This window comes from Maylandia zebra, linkage group LG8 (genome assembly GCF_041146795.1).
Source record: "Maylandia zebra isolate NMK-2024a linkage group LG8, Mzebra_GT3a, whole genome shotgun sequence".
Taxonomy (NCBI): domain Eukaryota; kingdom Metazoa; phylum Chordata; class Actinopteri; order Cichliformes; family Cichlidae; genus Maylandia; species Maylandia zebra.
The window spans coordinates 22,741,164-22,761,824 of record NC_135174.1 but is presented as its reverse complement, the minus strand read 5'-3'; the positions used below and the strand labels follow the sequence as shown (position 1 = coordinate 22,761,824).

Here is a 20,661-nt window from a genome sequence, read left to right as displayed (position 1 = left end):
CAAGCGAATAATGCAGAAAACAGATTTTTAGACGGGAAACTGTTCTTGAAGTACAAAGAGAGAGAGAGAGAGAGAGCGCTGTGCATGAAGTGTGATTTTATCCTGGTGGAAGCAAAACAGCAAAAGTAAGAGGGAGTTCATGACGATGTTTATGTGAAGCCTAGTTTGGGTCTTCTTTTGCTGCTGGTTCGGTCAATATTGTTTGGAGAGAGATAAAACTAACAGCTTTAGAATCTAGTGCTAAACACAGAGCGCAGACCGGTCGAAACATCAGAATCAGCGAGCTGTCGGCTTTCAGCCCCGACCGTGTCCGTGCTGTCGGGTGAGAAAGGCGACATCTCACTGATTCTGATCCACGGTCCGCGCTTTGTTTTACGTCTTTGTGCAGAATCCGTGTACCTGCTCTCATTTACTGTTTTAGCTGTTTGGTGGTTGTTGAAATTTTGTGAGGTTTAACATGAGAATAAAATATATTTATATTAAAAAATCGATTCAGGATTTTAATGAATGATATCACGTTATCCAAGCTAGAATCGATTTTAATCGATAAATCGATAATCAAAACCGACCCCTAGTCTAAATGCATACTTTAGACTTGGACTTAATAAAGGAACAGAAACTTTTAGTTAAGTAAAGTTAATCCTCATGCTAATGATTTAAAGTAAAGTAACTTTCGGCCTACTCATCTTCAGCACTGTTCCACAATAAAATCATAATTGCCAAAAACACAGTCACTGTTGTCAAATAAAAAATGACAAAAACCCTGTTGATATGTTTTACTATATTGGTCCAGTAGCCGGACTTCTTGTTGGTACTGTGCAGAGTCACGGTTTTCCTAGTCTCCCGCAGGTCACCCGAGACTTTTTCCAGTGGAAAGAACATCTTCATCAGGTTGCAGCTACAACCCTGAAAAAATAGTTTTGTTGAAATGTAATCAATAACATTACATATACAGCCATTTATAGTCTAGTTGCTGCTACATTTCACACACTGATTTGTTTTCACATTGATTTAGTGAAAGTGTTTACTTTCAACACCCATGTTAGGGTTTGGGATAATCTCTCTCTCATGCAACATGATGTCTTTCATCAGTTTTTATATTTCACTTGAAAAACACTTAAAAGTCCAATTTAACTCCAACCTTTATAGTCAGTGGTGGCAGACTGTTGATTGATGTAGACACAGTTGGTCTTTCATCCACAGATACATCATGAACAGATGCACAATGACTACATCTCTTCATGTCTGGAATAAAAAAAATAGACGGGAAGAACAATGCAACACAGCTAGAATTACATAGATAGGTGACAGACAACGACTGCTACAATTAAGCACACCTCTAAAACAGCTGTGAAAGTTGGATATGTCCTGTTTCTCCTCACAGCACTCCACCAGGCTTTGGTTTCCATCTGTCTCATTATCCTGGGCTGGCGAGTCTTTCTCAATCAGATGCATCACCAAAATTGTCTCCAGGAGGCTGAGCAGCATCAGAGCAAAAACCCCAATGCAATAGACAGCTAAGGAGGGCATCCAGCATGAAAGTGGACAAATCACTTAATGACTTGATAGCTTGATTAATTCACTGCATGAAGTCAAATATGCTCTTCTTTACCTATAAGTGGAATACTGTCTGAAGAGCTGGGCAGAATCTCATTGAGAAGAAGCTGCATCACTGTGACAGCGAGCAGGACAGTGATCTTGAAGCCGAGCTTCTCACCTCCACTGTCTAATATCAGGAAGGAGGCTAAGTCCAGAACCAAGAAGAAGAAGACTGGCAGCAAGAAATTGGCAATGTAGAGGACAGACCTCCTCTTCATGGTAATCTGTCAATTTGCATGTGAGGTGGTTAATCATCCTACTCCTACTCTATATTGGACATGTATTATGGTCACAAAAAGGAAAGTAATGAAAAAGCAGCGAAATTGATTAATGCTTTTTTCCCCATTTCTGTGCAGCTGCTCCCAGAAATACTCACAGTGTAAACAATCATAAGTTGGTTGAAGTCAAATTCATTGACAGTTTTGGTGGTAACTGACATGTTGATAAACAGCCACTCGTATTGTGTCTGCATCACATTTCGAGACCATTCTGTGACCGTATTATTGGTTTCGTTGAATTGTAACTTTATTTCTTCATCTGAAGTGAAACATAAAAATAAAAGATCAGCAAGAAAGAAATATATATTTTTGTATCTGATGGTTTGGGTTTATAACTTCATGAACGGCACGCATATATGCTATGGGCTCACCAGAGTGCATGATAGACTTAAAGGAGAGGTTACACCTCTGAACATCAAAAGGGAATTTGTACACGTGCAGCTTGCAGGTGCTTACGATCACCTGGTCATTTCTGTATTCAACCAAACCACCGCTTTCAATGGAGAGATAAGGACTCGGAGAGGCTTTGTCTCTCTCTGTCCTGTAAGACAGAAAATTACAATCAGTTATAGCCACTCAAAAAAGCAGCATCAGTTATGACAAATAGGTAGACAGAATCCTACTCAAATCTTACTCTCCAGCTGAGGAGGATTAATGCATTAAGCCACCATGTCTTAATTACTTATGTTAGAATCCAGATAAAACCTGCAACATCAAGTGGCGACTTACACAAGAGTTTGTGTTAAATTACTTAATAATTTCAGCTAGAAATGATGGACTAGAAATTCTGACAAAGTTTGGTAACCAATGATCTCTTCCCTCCCAATTGTCCTCAGACACGCCTTTATCCACACCTCATCAAGCTCAGACCACCAGGATCAATACGAATGACCCACACAAACATGCCTGCGTGGGACAAAAATGAACCCTAGGGCTGTTCCACACAGAGTCCAACTGGTAATACCCACACATGGACCACAGAAGTTTTGCCCTTTGTTGCCCTCAAGAGCAAATCATACCTTTTCATCTCTGCTCTGGAGAATACAGCATCTGTTACTATGGAGAATGTACCCCATTAAGAACTGACCCATTTTCGTAGTATAAGAAAAACTAAGGATTTAATCTGTAGTTACTGGATAAGCCATGAGTACCATTCAGAGAAAGTTGGGAAATAGCTTTAAGATGGTGAAAGATGTACCCATAGGCCTCTTCCTTGATTCAGACATGGTCTTTCTTTTTTCATGTAAAGGAGCTACTCTAACTTGCATTCCTCTCTGTGCAGGATGTGTAACTCTTCATCATTGAAAAAGTAGCCACTGGTCTGTAGGAAAAGGCAGATCTAACACAATGTCTTTTGGATGTGTTGTTTTAGGTGTGTAAAAAGAAATAGAGCAGTGGGCAAGCAATCTGTCCATAGGTTTGTTTGTTGTTTTTTTTTGGGGGGGGGGGTTGCAAAGGATTTAGCACTAAAACTAAAACTAAAACACTAAAACTTTAGCAACACAAGGATGAACAAGTGCAGGAATATCACTGCGAGATTATCTAAATGACAGAGGGATATCCAAATAACTGAATATTCAGGTGCATCCATATAGATATGTGCTGGACAAAATGGATCTTGGAAAAGGAAGGTTATCATTTCATGTTTCAAAGCCACCTCATGTACCTCATGAATCCTGCTTGGTTTGAGCTGATTGCGCCATGACAAAACAATTATCCAGGACAGCATTTAGTTGCTATTCTTTTTTAATGGGATGGTCAACATAGATATAGTCTTTATTAATGTCTTGGAGGGCTCAACATGACCACATGGACTTGAAGGGCTTGCTGCTCAATTTGCAACATATTTAATGAATTATACAATATCTTCAAGGATAAAAAAAATTAATGATGTTAAGATTTTGAAGAGCAGCATATACGTTTCTAATAATGAATTATAAATGTTCAGCTTTGGGTTTGTTTTTTTTTAGCTGTAGCTTAATGCCTTATTGCTAGTGACTGTATGGTCTGTGTGAGTTTATGTGCATATATGTTAAACTTACATCTCTGAAATAGTTATATCTGGCATCCACAAATATTCAGTAGGAATTGTTATTTGTTTAATTCCACAGAATTGATCTGGATCCCACTTAGTGTACTCGTTTTTCCATGACTAGTCAGAGGGATACAAATAAGAGGAAAGAGATACAAACAAGGAGAAAAAGACAAAAGATGAAAACACGTAATTTCAAGCAATTTCAATTTCAACAATACTGTGAAAATTGATGTATTTGAAAGAGAAAACTCACCAAATAAACCCAAATGTAAGAAATTAAGGTCTGGTCAATTTCTCTCTGTGAACAAAGAAATCAAGCAGTGTTCAAGCTCAAATGGTTGAGCCTGACTTGTGCCACAGTAATCCTAGAAAGACCTGGGTAAGATCAACAGTATGCAGCCTCCAATAGACAAGAAAAACCCAACATCTGGGAAGTCTTAAATGGTCTTAGACAACTAACAGAAGCATAGAAGGCCACAAAAAGACAGACATTGATGTATTCATAGATGAAGCTTATGGATCTCCATAATTAAGAGAATACCAAACTGAGAGAATACATGACATGGAAAACTGAAATTATGCATATGAAGCAGACAAATATGCACCAATTGAGCAGACTTTTGACATTATTTTATTATCGAAAGAAACAAACTATTTGGTAACAAAAATGTCCATTATCATTTATTCAAACTAAAACACACAAACATACACAAGTAGCTTGAACAACTTACCATATCCAGAATAGCGTAGAGTTTCATGTCAAGCACAACATCTGTATGATGACTGTTGTTTATAATGGGCCGGCTCACAGTGTACTTAATACTGTCTTTACTTAGATCCAGGTGCTGTACAATAGCCTGAAAATTGCAGAGTTTCTCCACTTCCACTTCATTATCTAAAAGGACACATAAAAAGACATTCTTGACATTGATGTTATGATATGAAAACAATAAAGCAGCTTCTGTGCTTTCATTTCAGATTTTCAATTTATTGCAGGTCTGGATAACTGTGTCAAGAAAACAAAAAACAAACAAACAACAAAAACAGACGACATCACTTGTTGGCATGTACAGTACTGTGGAAACGCCTTCAGTCATCTTTATTTTCTTTATATTTTGCTATTAAAAGTGAAGAGATTAATTGAAAGGTTAGCAAGCATACATGTAATTACTGTATATGAAGCAAAAACTTCATTTATACAATTCCAGCTTGAAATTCAACACTTCGTATAAAAAACAATATTATCCAACATAGTCTGAGCTCTCTTAGGCAAACTTTCTTGTAATTTCTTAAAGTAGTCTTCAGTAGTAGTTTTCTAATCTTCACTAAGGACATTCAAAGCTCTTCTTTGGATGTTAGTGGCCTTTTGTTCTATTATCTGTCATAATGATTTCACATTATTTAATTAATTTCGAGGTCTATCTTTGACTGTTAGTTTTCCATTCTGTGCTTTTGTATCCATTTTATTCTTTTACTGCATTAGCAGTGTGGTTGCCAAGCTAAAAAAAATAAATAAATAAAGATGCTGATCAGCTGCTCCTGTATACCTGATCAAAATCTGACAGTACTTTTCTGCATTCATACTTCAAACAGTTTTGACTGGCTCCCGAACCCCACTGGCTTGAGTGAAGCCCCACATCATAACAAAACCTCCATCATGTTTCACAGTTGGCTGTGGTACCTCTCTGCTGAGCTCCTCTATACATATAGACAAAGGTTTCAATCCAAAAGTACAAATTTTGGATTCTTCAGTCTACAAAACTTGTTGCGACTGATTATCAGTTCTTGTGTAATTTGACATACCTCAGCCTTTTCACCCTGAGCCTCTTGACAGCCTCCATTCCACTGAGACCATTTCTGTTGAGGCTTTGGTGAATGGCAGGTGGGGCTGAAGGGCCAGATCCATCTCTTATCCCTGTATCAGATCTTTGTTGGATTGTTTTTTGTTTCTTAAAGCCATGAACTTGAGATACTGTTTGTGTGCTCATGTTCGGATGAGGTTTTTGACTAATAGCTCTTTGAGAATTGCTTTGTTGGTGCAAAAATACTATTTTATGTCAGTCAAACTGTGTTATCCTCTGTCATAGGCTTAAGAAAATGGTTAGGTGGAAGTGCTGGAATGAAAACGACTCCCAAGGAGAGAAAAACTGAGAGACTGGAAATAAGAGGTGGCAAAAGACTTTAAGAGAGAGAGAGAGAGAGAGAGAGCGAGAGAGAGAGAGACGCTATGTACCTCTTATAGTGGTCTCACTGGTCATCTGTTGATCTTCCTGTAGCTCTGAACTGGATGCATTTTCAGCTGACAATGAGTGTACTAATTTTTAAAAATAAAAAATGTGTTAATATGACTTGCTTTACTTTAATATGTGGTTAGAATTAATTTGAGGTTTTATTTAAAAATGCAGTGTCATGAATAACTGTGTGGCAGGCAGGATGCTGAACCAAACACAAAACTCTGGAAACAGTATGAACTCAATTCAATTGCTGAACAATGACAAACAAAGGAAGTCCAAAAACACACACAGAGCGAGATATGAAAATTAAAAACTAGGAATAATGGAACCAAGAAACACAGAGCAGGGGAGCACACAGCAAAGTGAGATGACACGGAAAAGGGCAAGAGGAGAGAATATTTACACAAGGTAAAACAGGTGGGAAACAAATCGGTGAAAATGAGACAAAGGAAATGAAATGAAATGAAAAGCACAAGAAACCAAGACACCAAAATCTGTTTGATTTTGGTGTCTTGGTGTCCAAAAACAACCACAGAGTTAAGACTGGAGGAACAGAATGGGGTCATGAAAGAGAACTAACAAATATAAGGAAACATTATGAGCAAAGAAGTAAAGGCAAAAATATCAGAGACATAAAAGCACAAGAATAAAATCATAAACAACAACTTTGATAAAATCCTTTCACGAAGCCCAAAGCAAACCTTGAACCCAACAACTGAAAAACTCGGGTTTAAGACTCAGGGATTATGACACTAATGGATGTTAGATATCACAGGAAAATATATCGTACGGTTACAGTGTAACCTTGGTTCTCTTAGTGGGAGACTATCTCTCCACACCGTTACATATTCCATATGTACGGAGTACGAGCCCCCTTGGTCGTGGTGTGTGGATATTTCTTTAAGACACTCCAGCACGCCCGGCTACGCCCCACAGCTTACGTATAAAACAGCTGTGTGGACGTGACACCGGTGATGATCAGAACGCATCTCCGAGCGGCCTCACGGTGGAGAGATAGTCTCTCACTAAGAGAACCAAGGTTACACCGTAGCCATACGTTCTCTAGCATATCGAGACTATCTCTCCACACCGTTACATATTCCATATGTACGGGGTAACTCTGTAAGACACCCCGCGAGGAGACAGTGCACCACCGAGAGTGAAGGTGCCGGGAGTCAGTGACAACGCACCAAGAGAGACACCACCCTGGTCAGGGCTTCGCAATGCGAAGGCCGAGCCAGGGGGTGGAGGCAGCAGTCTGCAGACGCTAGACTGCTCTGAACCGGTCATGCAGGACACAGGACCGCAAGTGATTGGCCGCTCAAGGTCAGCCCGGGAACCGCGAGGCAGACCGGCAGGGAACGCAGCACACCGAGCTACCAAGTAGCATCCCGCTGGTCGCATAGGCCTACGACATGAGGGCAATGCCAGACAGAGAGTCGGCGCTACAGGCTGGAGAACTCTCACTCGCCACAGCGAGGTCCGACTGGCGTGTACGCCGGCGAAGCGGGCAACACGCCAGGGGAACACAGCCAGCAACCGCAGGTGAAGCTTTGGATGTGACCCGTCCATCCTCAAAGCCGAAGCCACCCCGAGCTGTTCACAGACAGGGAGGGGGGGGCTGGCAGCCTAGCCGGCATAAGTGGAGGGCTGAGCAAGGCGATGACCCGAAGGTCCACCCCCAGCACCGTCACCACGTGCTTGTCTGTAGACAGAGGAGCCTCAAGAGTGAACTCGCAATGAGACACTCGAGATCATACACAAAGTCCCAGCTACTGGGCGTCCCCGTGCTGGCCGTGTAAGTCCGTGACACACAGGCAAAGCACAGACAGGGAGCCAGCATCGCAGGCTGGGGGACACTCACTCGCTTGCTGAGGCATCAGACACAGCGAGGATCGACCGGCGGGCAAGCCGGCAAATGCGGCAACATGCCAGGAGAACACAGCCTGCAGTCGCAGCAGCCTATATGCCAGACAGAGACTGGCCAAGGAGGCTGGAGAACACACATTTGCTGGCTGACGTATCAGACATAGCGAGGCCCGACTATTGCTGCATTCGCTGGCTTACACGCCAGGGGAACACAGCAAGCAGCTGTAGTGCAGCCGCTGGAGAGGAGCTCCAAGCCAGGGACGCGACCCACAGGTCGCCCCAGGGCCAAGCGGCACAACACACTCGCTGGCTGACTTATCAGACACAGCGAGGCCTGGCTAACACGCAATGGGTGAACCGCCTGCAGGGAGCCAGGCGCTGTGGGCTGGAGAACACTCACTCGCTGAGCATCAGACACAGCGAGGTCCAGCTGGCGCGTAAACCGGCGAAGCGCGGGCAATACGCCAGGGGAACACAGCCTGCAGCAGCAGCAGTAGCAGCAGCAGCAGAGGCTGAAGCTGCAGTCAGAGCCGAGAAGCCGCCCCACTCGAGCAATGACAGGAGCCCTGCTGGCCGTGTGAACCGCGCACTGCGGGCAACACACTAGGCTGTAGAATGCCACTCGCCGCAGCGAGGTGCGACTGGCGTGGAAGCCGGCGAACGTGGGCAAACACCAGGGCAACACAGCCTACCAAGCCACTCGAGCACAGCAGCTGGCTATCGCTGTGACAGAAGCCTGCGATATGCGGATGATGCCCCAGAAGGGAAGGCGGAGCCACCACCTAGAGAAGTCAAGCCACAACAGAGACTTGCCTGGCACTAGGCAGTGACACAGTGCCAGGGAGAAAGAGCCTGTCGAAGCATCTCGGCCACTCAGTGGATTAGCCCAGGGAGGACGAGGCCCAGGGCCTGTCCCAGGAGTAGAGCAGCTGACCTGCACCAACCACGATAGGGGAGGTGCTGGTGGCTCAGGCCACTAAGGGCCCAAGTGAGGAGCAACCCAAGGTTCATCACCAGTGCATAGCAGCCACTCTGCAGAGTCTATAGACAGGGGGCCAGCAGAGGGGGCCTGATGAGACACTAACGGACAGACGGGAGGTGTCAACTCACTGAGCGGGCACCTGCTGGCCATGTGACCCACGATACAGGGGAAACCCACTAGATGGAGAGCCAGCGCTGCGTGCTGGAGAACACCCACTCAGTGACTGACATATCAGACACAGCAAGGTCCGACTGGCGTGTGAGTCGGCGAACCGTGGGCTATACGCCAGAGGAACACAGCCCGCAGCAGCAGTACAGCTGCAAGACGCAGGGCCAAGGCAGGGATGCAACCTGTAGGGTCCATTCAACCACGGAGCCGCCCAGCCGTCCACAGACGGGGGGGCTGGCAGTCCAGCCCGCTGATGGCTAAGCGGGGACTTAACCCAAAGGTCTGCCCCAGGGCTAAGCGGTCGCAAGCGCTGTCTGCAGACAGGGGAGCAGCAGGTGTGAACTTCGAAATGAGACAGTGCGGCAGGCTGGAGAACACTCACTCGCCGGCTGAAAAATCAGACACAGCCAGGCACAGCCACACTGCTCGTGCCTACCGTAAAAAGGCAAAATGCCATTCACAGACATGTTTGGGACGGTGGGCTGCCATACTTCTTCTACCAAGCAAGGGGGCGGGGCCACACGCTAACCAGGAAGGTAGCCGGTGTCGTGCCAAACTAGATATCACCAACAGAATTTGTTTCCCCTGCGTCGGGAGCACACGCTGGACTGTCCAAATCACGGACAAACAGTATCCCACATTGTTGATTTTTAGTTTACAAACACTTCTTATAATGACTAACTACTCCTGACATTTTTGAGATGTTAGCTCTTTATACAACGAAGTTATAGTGGGATACAAATAATATCAGGCTGATCCTGACACAATTTGTTCCCCCTATGTAAATCACGGACAAACAGTATCCCACATTGCTGATTTTTAGTTCACAAACACTTTTTATTATGAAGCATTACTCCTGAAACTTTGGAGGATTTAGCTCTTTATATAGTAAAGTTACAGGAGAATAAAAATAGTTATCAGCCAAAATGTTAATGGTTTGTTAAAATAATCCCATCTGATACCCCGTGAGCAATAAATATATAATTTTCTGTTGTAACCCCCAAACTGAATGGTAATGTAATGATACTAATTTTTCACTTTTTCACAAAATGAATGGTCAAAATGAATGAAGCGTTGGCCGGCACTTAAGCCTGTTTTTTTTTCGAGGCGATATGCCAGGGAAGGGGGACCAACCAAGGGAAAGCAAGGGCTAGCTAGGGGGTACCAAGCTAAGGGATACCAGGGGAATAGCGGGGAACACCAGGGCACACAGGGGGAATCTACCAGGGGAGAGGCAGCGCCCACGGAGGATGCCGAAGCACGCTCCTGACGGACGCACATTCATACCCCACTCTCAAGGCTCTCTCTCTCACTCACTCTCTCTCTCTCTCTCTCACACACACACACACACACACACACACACACACACACACACACACACACACACACACACACTCTCTCTCTCTCTCTCTCTCTCTCACTTACACACACAAACACACACACACTGGTGTCACGTCCGCACAGCTGTTTTATACATAAGCTATGGGGCGTAGCCGGGCGTGCTGGAGTGTCTTAAAGAAATATCCACACGCCACGACCAAGAGGGCTCCTACCCCGTACATATGGAATATGTAAAGGTGTGGAGAGATAGTCTCGATATGCTAGAGAACAAATGTTTAAATTAAGTCATTTTACAGTTGACACTGACAATTATCAGTTCAGTTTGATTGCAACACATCTGAAAAAAGCTGGATGGGGAAAAAACGGCTGAAAAAGTAAAATAACAAAAAAGAACTAGCTGGAGAAACATTTTGCAAACCATTAGGTTAATAGCAGGAAGCCAGTGAGCATGATTAGATGTAAAAAGACCGTCTGAGCAAAGCAGATTTTCTCAGAAGTAAAGCTGGGCAGAAAATCAATAATCTACGAAAAAACTGTATTTTAAATAGTAGAACAACTTCAGAATAATATTCCTCAATATAAAATTGTGAAGACTTTGAATGTCTCATCATCTACAGGACATAATATCATCAAAAGATTCTAAGAATCTTAAACCTCTGGGAATTTAAGACTTATCTATAGCAACACATTTGTAGCTAAAGAGTCCAGGTTCCAAAATGCCTGCCTGCAGTCCATCTGAAAACATTTTGTACATCTTCATATTGAATATACTTTATTAAATATACTTAATATATACTTATAATATATACTTAATATACTTAATATACTTAAGTTTAAATCCATCTGAGTTACTAGATACCAGATGTGTTATCTTTCTTTCTCTCTTTCTTTTTATTTTATATCTCTGATCTATTAATTACAAAAAAGTGGAATTTAATTTAGTAAACAAGATATATTTACTGGGAAATTATAGAGGAACCTGTTCTTGCACTGAAATGCAATCTATTACAAGTAAAGAAGCGTTACTGATTGAAATAAAATAAAATATAAAAATATATTTATACTCATAAAAAATAAAGTAAATTAAATGGTATAAATTGTCATCTCCATTTAATTAGAATAATCTCAGCTTACCCACAAGTAACAGCAGGAAGAAGAAACTTGCAATCATTGTAGCCTTGAGAGACCAGAGAGCTTTTTCACCCTCTCTGTGGTGTCTAGAGAGTTTTCTATTTTCCTCTATTGATGTCATAGCCCTGCCCAACAGAGGGTGGGGCAAATTGTATCTATCCTAACAGAGTGGTAACAAAAGCTTAAACACTAATTTGTTTAAGCTTTTGTTTTTAAAAAAAGCCATGGAATTAATATTTTTCCTGCATTCAACCAAACTCTTAATATTCTATTTTCCAGCTCAAACTTTTACGTTCCTGTCATTAATCTCGTTGATTATTGTATTTTCTTTCTATTTTGAATAAAAGTTAACTTTTTTTTAAACAGTATCAATATTTAATCATTAAAAGTAATTGAATCAGACTGATTACATACCAATCTAAACAATAGAAGAGCTTTAACTCTGGCTTTTAATTAAAAACATTAATAGAAAACAATTGAAAATGTGCTGGTATTATGGATGATTATGAATTAAGAAAACAAAACATTTTTTCTAAATTTATTGTCTATTTCCTTCTGCATGTGTCTTTAAATAGATGTTTCTACAGATAAAATTTCACTAATGTTCATTGTACTGGTCTTGTTTGTGGAATTGGTGTGCTTTATAAGAATCTACAGATGATTTTAGAGCATTTTAGAGCATCCAGGTAATAAAGGCATGTGAATCCACAATTCATGTCCAGGTTGTGTAAATGTTGTAAAACTGTATCAGACTTGCAAACAACAGATCCTATGTCACCGGAATATACAAAACTGAATTATATCTAGACAGCCACACATTTCTTTATCATCTTTCAGATGTTCAGATATTTATCAATCAAAGCAGCAAAATATGAATGTGAGGAGAAGAAAACATATTTCAGTGCTCGATCAGGAGACGCAGTTCGGTCCCATTTGGCAAAAAGAGAAAGTTGATAACTGTGATCTTATTGTTGCTTTATCAGTAATCAGTGATCAGACACTGAAAATATTCAAGTTCATTACGTACTGCTGTTCCAATGTCAGCATTCATTTTTATCCATTAAGATATCAGTGCTTTAAAAAAAATCAAGCATGAAAATTGTGTTTTCCTTGCACTAGGAAAAAGCAAAACAAATACATTTATGTTAAAAGAAAGAATTATTATGTGACAGTGTAGTCTGACCCTAATAGGAACAGTACACATTCGTACATTCAGAGTTGTGAGTAGTGCAACCATGCTGAATGGATGTTAAGGTATGCAATTAGGTTTTGCATCTACAGTGAAGTAGGTAGAACACGGACAATGACATTTCCAGGAATACTTACAGTGTAAACAACTATAGACTGACTGAAGCCAAAATGGTTGACACTGTTATTAGTGACTGACATGTTAATGAGGAGATACTCTCACTATCATATTCCTACATGTAAACAGGAATGTAAAAATAACTGAGCAGATCAGGAAGGAATATATATATTTTGTGGTATATGGTTGTATGTGTTCTTGACACCTTGAACACTCATTGGTTTTATAAGCAAAAGAAACACACAAAATATTTGGCAAAGGAAATATCAATATGAAAACCATCAAAAAATCAATCAATGGTTTCATTTCAGTGATTACTTCTGCAATATAATGAGTGTGGTTCATAATAGGTGTCTTCTGACTGTCTTTGCTCCATTTCCATTTCTTCAGAAATCATATCACGCATGCTGTGTCGGAGATTAAATTCATGACATTAAAACAATGAAGCAATTTCCATGCTTTCATTTTTTTCTCATTAAAAACACTGGAACGCTGGTTGTCATCAGGGATCCAAATGACATAGTCACATGTATTTACACTGATTTGTGTTCATACAGTTATGTGTAGCCTATTTGCACAGTAAAGTGCTATGTATTGAGACATAATGAAAAAAAAGTCACCTGATAATTAAAAAAAAACCCACATGAGTGTGTGGTTGTTTTGCCCTTTCCTTTTTGTATTGCTCCACCCCTAGGTCACAAGACTCCTCCCAGTGGGTGTGTCTTAAGTTAAAAGTTAAAGCACTCTCACTAGGAGGGTGGACATTGGTAGGAGCTGATTATTGTCACTATTTCTGGACCACCATAAAACTGGAAGTTGAACCCTTACCCTGTCATCCTTGATTTTTATTCAGTGGGAAGACTGGAGAGCACTGCAGCGACAAATGGTAGGTGGTGTGTGTGTGTGTGTGTGTGTGTGTGTGTGTGTGTGTGTGAGAGAGAGAGAGAGAGAGAGAGAGAGAGAGAGAGAGAGAGATAGAGACCATGTGAGAGATATGTGGGTGTATAGATTTCTTTTACAGACAACACCACAGTTCTCCCTCTGGATACTTGTAATAAAGAAACCTCTTCCTCTTCCACCTCTATGTGATTTAAAGGATGCACTTGACTCAGCTGAAGTGCTTTGTAGGAGTAGGAGTGTAGGATGGATGTGGTTATACTATATCTGAGGATTACGGACTCAGTGGTGTTGCAGAGACTGTTCTTCATGAACTGAAGCATTACATAAGCCATGTGTGAGGTGTAAAATGCCCTTGTAGATGATAGTGACGCAGCTTCATATGATTGGAAAGTATTGGAGGGGAATGCATGATATTTAATCAGGTCATACTACAAATTGATGTCAGATTGGATATCTGTCCAGGGTATAGCCAGCCTCCAGCCCAATGCCCCCCAAGTGTCCCCACCCCCAGATTTAAACCTTAGCCAACTTTTAACAATTTAAATAGTTGCCTTGAAGTGGGGTTAGTTATAGACATCAAAAGTTTGGACTAGTCTGTAAATATGTTAATTTTATAGATGAAGCTAGCCACTTTAACATGACAGTCTCATCGGTAATTTTAAATTTGCTGGAAAGATGGGTTAGTTGTGCAAGAAACATACAGAGAAAGGAGAAGTTTATTTATTTATTTTTTACATTTTTAGAACCAGATAACAGGACTGATTATTTCATGCTAATACACAAAGTATCTAGGAAGCAAATAGATTTACAGGAAACATGAGCTACAATGCTTGATGTTGCCAGAAATAAGCAAGCGTGGCTATTGTAGCGCAGGAGGTAGAGCATCTACTAGTTGGAAGATTGGTGGCTCGATCCAGGGCTGCTCCATGCTAAATATCCTAACCCCAAGTTGCCTTCTCTTTTGCCTAAATAAGGCAAGTTGTATAAAGCACTTTGATTGCTCAGGTATAGTAGGAAAGTACTATTTATGATCCAGTCCATTTACCATATTTGACACAAGTCATAAAAGATCTACACTTCCAATACACTGTACTTTAAATATATTCATTAGTTAGAATTGGCAGAACATTAGCATTTTGTTTATTACTTGTCAAACATGTACATAGATCAGTAATTGGTGTCAAAATTAATGAAATGAAATATTCCATTATAGGCAGACATTGCTCAAGTTCCTGTCTGAACGAATACAAAGTTTAACTGAGCTTAAAGAAAATCTTTAAAAGAAGTGGAGAAGCTAATTCACCATTCCACTGCATACCAGACAACACAAACAACGTGTTAGACTGTCTTAACTTCACCCATTGTGTAAATATGTTATAAACCTTATTTAAAGGGAGCTAAAAAAAAAAAAAAACAGACTTTAAAGGCAAGCCAGCAGGATTAAAGGTAAATAACACAACATTAATACCTAAGACAGAGATAGAGTAGATAATAAGATGGGAGGGAATACTAGAGAGGCTAGACTAAACTAAAGAAAAGAATCAAATATAAAGAACAACTCTAACACCAACCAAAAACAGAATACAAACTAAAAATAATGACTAAGAAGCTTAAGGACCTGATATTACATTGCAGCTAACATGCAGTATCTGCTAGCTGTTAGTTACATTACAGCTAACCACTGGATTTTCCCTTTTCAGTGCAACTAGTCAAATAACAAGGAGCCAAATACTGCTAGAGACAAAGACAGTCAAAGTGGACAGTATATCCTTGGTTTCTTGCAGCCTGAAACTGATCCCCTTAAACTGATTTTTAGGTTTAGTGTCCTTATTTTCCTCCAAGTTATCAATTCTGTCACTAGTTAGCTAAGATAAACTAATGTAAGTGTATTTGCTGCAACCAACCAACCGACCGACCTGGTGACATAACATCCCGTGCTGACAGAAGATGGTGCTAAACATCCTTTTAAAACTTTAAGCAGTTATTTCTTAAGTCCAGCTTCACAGACACTGTTACATCCCTTTCAGTTTTTGAGAGTAGGGCTCCATCCGTAAATATCCTCTTTAAACACTTCTGACTGGTTTTAAAGTAAATTACTGTGAACCATCATCAACCTGCACCTTAATAGAACGGGTTTTATTTGGACCAATGGGAAAGAACAGCAGGGGTGAACACATTAAAAATAAGTTCATGTTGATCTTAATCACTTCATTTTTTTTGTTTGCTTTTTACTTCAGCCCTAGTAGTTTTCACTGTTCCACAATGAAAACATAGTTCCCAAAAACACAGTGAGTGTTGTGATATAAAAAATTAAGAACATCTTATTGATTCTTTTAGCTATTCTAGTCCAGTAGCCAGACTTCACGTCTTTCCTTTTACTGCCAAGCAGATTCATTGTTTTCCCGTTCTCTTCCAGTTCATTTAAGACTTGTTTGAGATTAAGGGATGCCTCCATCAATTTGCTGCTGCTATCCTGTAAAAGTATAGATTTATTTTTTTAAGAAGGAAATGAACAAGCTTGCAAATTATATACAGAAATAAATTAAGTATTAATTTACACATAACCATATCTCTAAGGAAATATATAACTTTATTTGTGGGCAGCTACAGTTTAGATTGGATGGGTTGTTACCAACATCTGCGAAGAATTTCATATCAATAATACCTTTAAAAAAAGATTTACTTAGAAAATTGGTGATGTGTTTAATATTTTACCTGCAGTACATGTATGGTGAAATGACTGCTGGTACTTTTTAAAAACTGGTTTGTTGCCATTGTGACTGGAATAATAGTTTAACTGATATGCAAACACACATTTTAACTTTCATGCAACATGACAACTTTTTATATGGTTTTTTTTCTTCCTAAAAACGTGTTAATTCTCACCTCTTTGGTCACAGATTCTGTTTCATCAGGCGATGCATCATATACAGGTGCACAGTGACAACATTTCTTCATCCCTGGAATGACATATTAAACACAAAAAGCAACATAATTGAAACCATAACCAGAAATGTAAACTTGCATACATGATATCTTTTAGATCCAAAAGTAGAATAACTGTTATGATTAAGCTCACCTGTAAAAACAGCATTTTAAGTTTTAAGTGCTACTCACTTAGGCTTTGGTCACCATCTGTCTTGTTGTTTTGTGTAGCAGAGTCTTTATCAAGCAGATGCATCACTAAAATGCTTTCCAAGAGGCTGAGCAGCATCAGAGTAAAAACCCCAACGCAGTAGAGAGCTGAGGAGAGTAGGTTGTGTTAATGTGATTAACTAATGTCTTCCATCAAATAAACTCGTCTTCTTTACCTATAAGTGGAACCTTGTTTGAAGAGCTCGGCAGAATGTCATTGAGTATAAGCTGCATCACGGTGACAGCAAGCAGGACAGTCACCTTGAAACTGAGCTTCTCACCCCCACTATCTGAGATCAGGAAGGAGACCAAGTCCAGAATTAAGAAAAAGAGGATCGGCAGAATGAAATTGGCAATGTAGAGGACAGATCTCCTCTTCATGGTAATCTGTGAAATCATGTGTCAAGTGGTTAATCATCCTTCTACTTTGCATTAACTATTAAGGCAGGCACAAAAAGTAAATAAGGAAAAACAAGTGTGCACAGAGAAAAGATGCAAATGCAGAGAACGCTGAGTGAGAAAAATCACCTTCATGCTTATGACACTGACTTTTGTTCTGTCCTCATCACAACTTCAAATTACACTGAGAATGTTTCAGAAAGCCAGAGAAAGTATAGTATAGTATACATGGGTATAGCACCTTTATTTTGAAAATCACCAAATTCTCAATGCCCTATGACTGGCTTCCTGCCCTTCTTCAGCTTCCATAAAAAATAGACCGGATTGTAATTTAAGCCACATGAAGCGAGACTTGCTTAATGCGACACTGCTGAAATGCATTGCGGAGCATCTAGAGGAATTGCAAATATCTTGAATGGATGTAACCAACTCCTGCAGCCACGTTGGCACCAGAACACTTTATTTCCTTCTCTTACAGACTTTCCTTGGCTGCCAGCACCCATTTGGTGCCCCTTGGTATCTCTTGCCTATGCCCCAATGTGCCCCTCTGTAAATAAACCCAACTCTTAGTCTATTTCACCAGTAACCATGATAGAACAACCCGGCCAATCTCCAGGCCCAGCAGACTTGGAAACAGTCCATATACCCGTCATGGGGCCATGTTAGGTGAGTATGACCAAGTTCTCGGTGCTTTGGTCCAGCAACTAAAGCCAACTTCACAGCAGATTAGTCAAATGGATTGTACCCTGCAGGCCATTCACTCTAAGTTTACTCCCACTTTTTGTTACAATGCTCCTTGTTGGTTGAACTCCCTGCTTGAGCTTTACCAAATGATTTCCCATATGGTTGGTCTTGTTGTGGGACCAGTTGTTAGATTAGCCTTGGGCATATTTAACAACTAACCCAACATCTTGAGTTTATTTTGAAAGCTTAACCAGGCTAAACCAGGCTATCGCCCAAAAGCGATCATCTGTCAAAACGTGATTGCCTGTATTTAATGACTTGTTGGCCTATAATATGTGAAACAAATATCAAATGTATCTCTGATGAATTATATTGATTCTTGAGCTACAAACAACATTCCTGTACTAATGTTTTGGCAGACAATCACGTTTTGGCACAATACCTTGTTTGATCACATCCTCTGTGAGGATGAGATTATTTGCCAGCTGTTTGCTCTCCATCTGGGAGAGGTTCAATAACATTAAAATATTTTTGGATTAAAAAAAATCTTATAATAATCATTTTATTTGATACTGATCTAGTTGGTTTTGTAGAATTGCTGCAGTATACTATTAGAACGCAATGACTTTTCTGACAATATACTTCTTCCCATAATCATTAAAGTAATAATCAGCAATAAATAAACATTTGGTACATTCAGTATCCAGTGCCATTTTTTTTATCAACAGGGCAAAAATTACTTTGTTGGAGCTTAAGAACGCGGCAACCGAAGTAGGTGTCAGTAATCATAAATGTGGTGAAGAAACCTAGGAATTGAAAGCTGCCGGGGGGAAAAAGCTACACAATGGATTACCTTTGTTTTCATGACAAATTAATTAAACTAGAAATATGGTTTGGCTTGATGCTGTGTGGCTAAAGTGGATAAATGTTTTCAAAATACTTACAGTGTAAACAAGCATAGATTGAAATGAGTCCAAATCACTGGTTTGGTTGTTGACTGTAATGTTGAGGAACTCCCATTCATCCTGTGTTTCTATCAAGTCTTTGGACCACCTTGTTATCACTTTATCATTTTCCAGTGTTTTCAAATTTATTTCTCGAGCTGAAGTGGGAAAATGCAGTAATCACATCAGTAAGGAAGAAAAATATGCCGTGGTATCTGATGATGTCTATACCTGAGACCAAGAAAAACAAAATCTGTTATGAACTCACGAGTATGTGTCATTGACTTGAAGGAGAGGTTGCAGCTCTGAATGTCAAAGGGGAATTTGTACACATTCATCTTACAGGTGCTTACTACCACATGATCATTCCTAAATGAGACGTTGCCATTTGAATAAATCGTCAGAAAAGGGTTTGTAGTAGCCCTATCCTTCTCTGTCCTGAATGAAAATGAAAAACAAATTTTACACGAGGTATAGTGCAATTCCATAGCATCTATCATAGAAATGAAATTAAAGCAAAAGCAAGCAGCACATTTTATAAATAAAATTTTTTTCTAACAGTCTCCCCCCTCTTTTTTAACACAAAGTGTAGGCACAGTTTTCATATTTTTTCCATGAAATAACAATGTTACAGCATCACCATAACTGTTGGTGGGTCTGTGAATGTGAATACATTCCGACCAAGTGACCGAGTCCTTTTTTATTCGCGGGGCGATCGTGGCTCAAGAGTTGGGAGTTCGCCTTGTAATCGGAAGGTTGCCGGTTCGAGCCCCGGCTCGGACAGTCTCGGTCACTGCATCCTTGGGCAAGACACTTCACCTACCAGGCCAGAAGGGCCGGTGGCGCGATATGGCAGCCTCGCCTCTGTCAGTCCGCCCTAGGGCAGCTGTGGCTACAACTGTAGCGTGCCTACAGTTGTAGCATGTAGGCCTCCACCAGTGTGTGTGAATGGGTAGATGACTGGCTGTGTAAAGCGCCTTGGGGTCCCTAGGGGGGACTAGTAAAAGCGCTATACAAATACAGGCCATTTACCACTTCTCTTTAATAGTTGTTCTTGTGTTTCTTGTTTTTGTTTATCTATTGTGGACTACTGCCCCCCTAGGTGGAGCTCAGAATTTTATAGACAATTGTGTTGATAAACTCATTAGGAAGGCCAGCTCTGTTCTGGGATGCACCCTGGACTCAGTGCAGGTGGTGGGAAACAGAAGGACTCTGGCCAAAATAACATCTCTGATGGATAGAGTCTCCCACCCCATGCATGTAAATGTTGCTGAACTGCAGAGCTCCTTCAGTGACAGACTGCTGCATCCTAGATGCATGAAGGAGCGTTTCCGCAGGTCCTTCCTCCGTGCAGCTGTCAGACTGTACAATCAAAACTGCTCCCAACAAACACAGATGTTTACATCAGTGCTTCTCCTGTTATAACTGCACATTACTTTTTCTCAGCCTATATATACACTAACTTATTGTAAGTTACATGTCTACTTTTTAATGCACAGGTACAATACACAATCTGCACTTTTCTAATTATTCTAAATATTCGTAACTATTTAAACATCTTTCACTATCCTGCTCTGTTTGCACACTATCTGTACGCTAATTTTAACAACTGTACTGTACTCTGCTCTGCTCTGGTAACTATTGTCCATGATGTAA

General features: G+C 40.6%; 2 protein-coding genes across 2 annotated transcripts; both read right to left on the bottom strand.

Moving 5' to 3' along the window:
* Positions 1-688: 688 nt before the first annotated feature.
* On the bottom strand, positions 689-5,818 carry LOC101476638 (5-hydroxytryptamine receptor 3A). Its single transcript, XM_076887871.1, has 12 exons — positions 5,730-5,818; positions 5,594-5,610; positions 4,644-4,807; positions 4,166-4,210; positions 3,920-4,029; positions 2,249-2,418; positions 1,976-2,136; positions 1,613-1,823; positions 1,338-1,517; positions 1,142-1,245; positions 781-906; positions 689-694 (listed from the first exon to the last, which is right to left on the bottom strand). The coding sequence occupies exons 1-12, from the start codon at positions 5,816-5,818 to the stop codon at positions 689-691; spliced, it is 1,383 nt and encodes a 460-aa protein (XP_076743986.1).
* Positions 5,819-15,350: 9,532 nt separating this feature from the next.
* On the bottom strand, positions 15,351-19,429 carry LOC101476339 (5-hydroxytryptamine receptor 3A-like). The gene is made up of 6 exons (XM_024803568.2): positions 19,274-19,429; positions 19,006-19,163; positions 17,155-17,365; positions 16,961-17,086; positions 16,730-16,803; positions 15,351-16,316 (listed from the first exon to the last, which is right to left on the bottom strand). The coding sequence occupies exons 1-6, from the start codon at positions 19,341-19,343 to the stop codon at positions 16,083-16,085; spliced, it is 873 nt and encodes a 290-aa protein (XP_024659336.2). The 5' UTR covers positions 19,344-19,429; the 3' UTR covers positions 15,351-16,082.
* Between the last annotated feature and the right edge of the window lie 1,232 nt (positions 19,430-20,661).

Coding starts and splice junctions, on each gene's coding strand:
- LOC101476638 (XM_076887871.1), bottom strand. CDS start 5,818: ATGGATCTGGCCCTTCAGCCCCACCTGCCATTCACCAAAGCCTCAACA. Junction 2,419..3,919: donor GATATAACTATTTCAGAGAT/GTAAGTTTAACA, acceptor TCTGTCTTACAG/GACAGAGAGAGACAAAGCCT. Junction 2,137..2,248: donor TAAGTCTATCATGCACTCTG/GTGAGCCCATAG, acceptor GTTTCACTTCAG/ATGAAGAAATAAAGTTACAA.
- LOC101476339 (XM_024803568.2), bottom strand. CDS start 19,343: ATGAATGTGTACAAATTCCCCTTTGACATTCAGAGCTGCAACCTCTCC. Junction 17,366..19,005: donor AATCTATGCTTGTTTACACT/GTAAGTATTTTG, acceptor ATGATTTCACAG/ATTACCATGAAGAGGAGATC. Junction 16,804..16,960: donor AGATGGTGACCAAAGCCTAA/GTGAGTAGCACT, acceptor ATGTCATTCCAG/GGATGAAGAAATGTTGTCAC.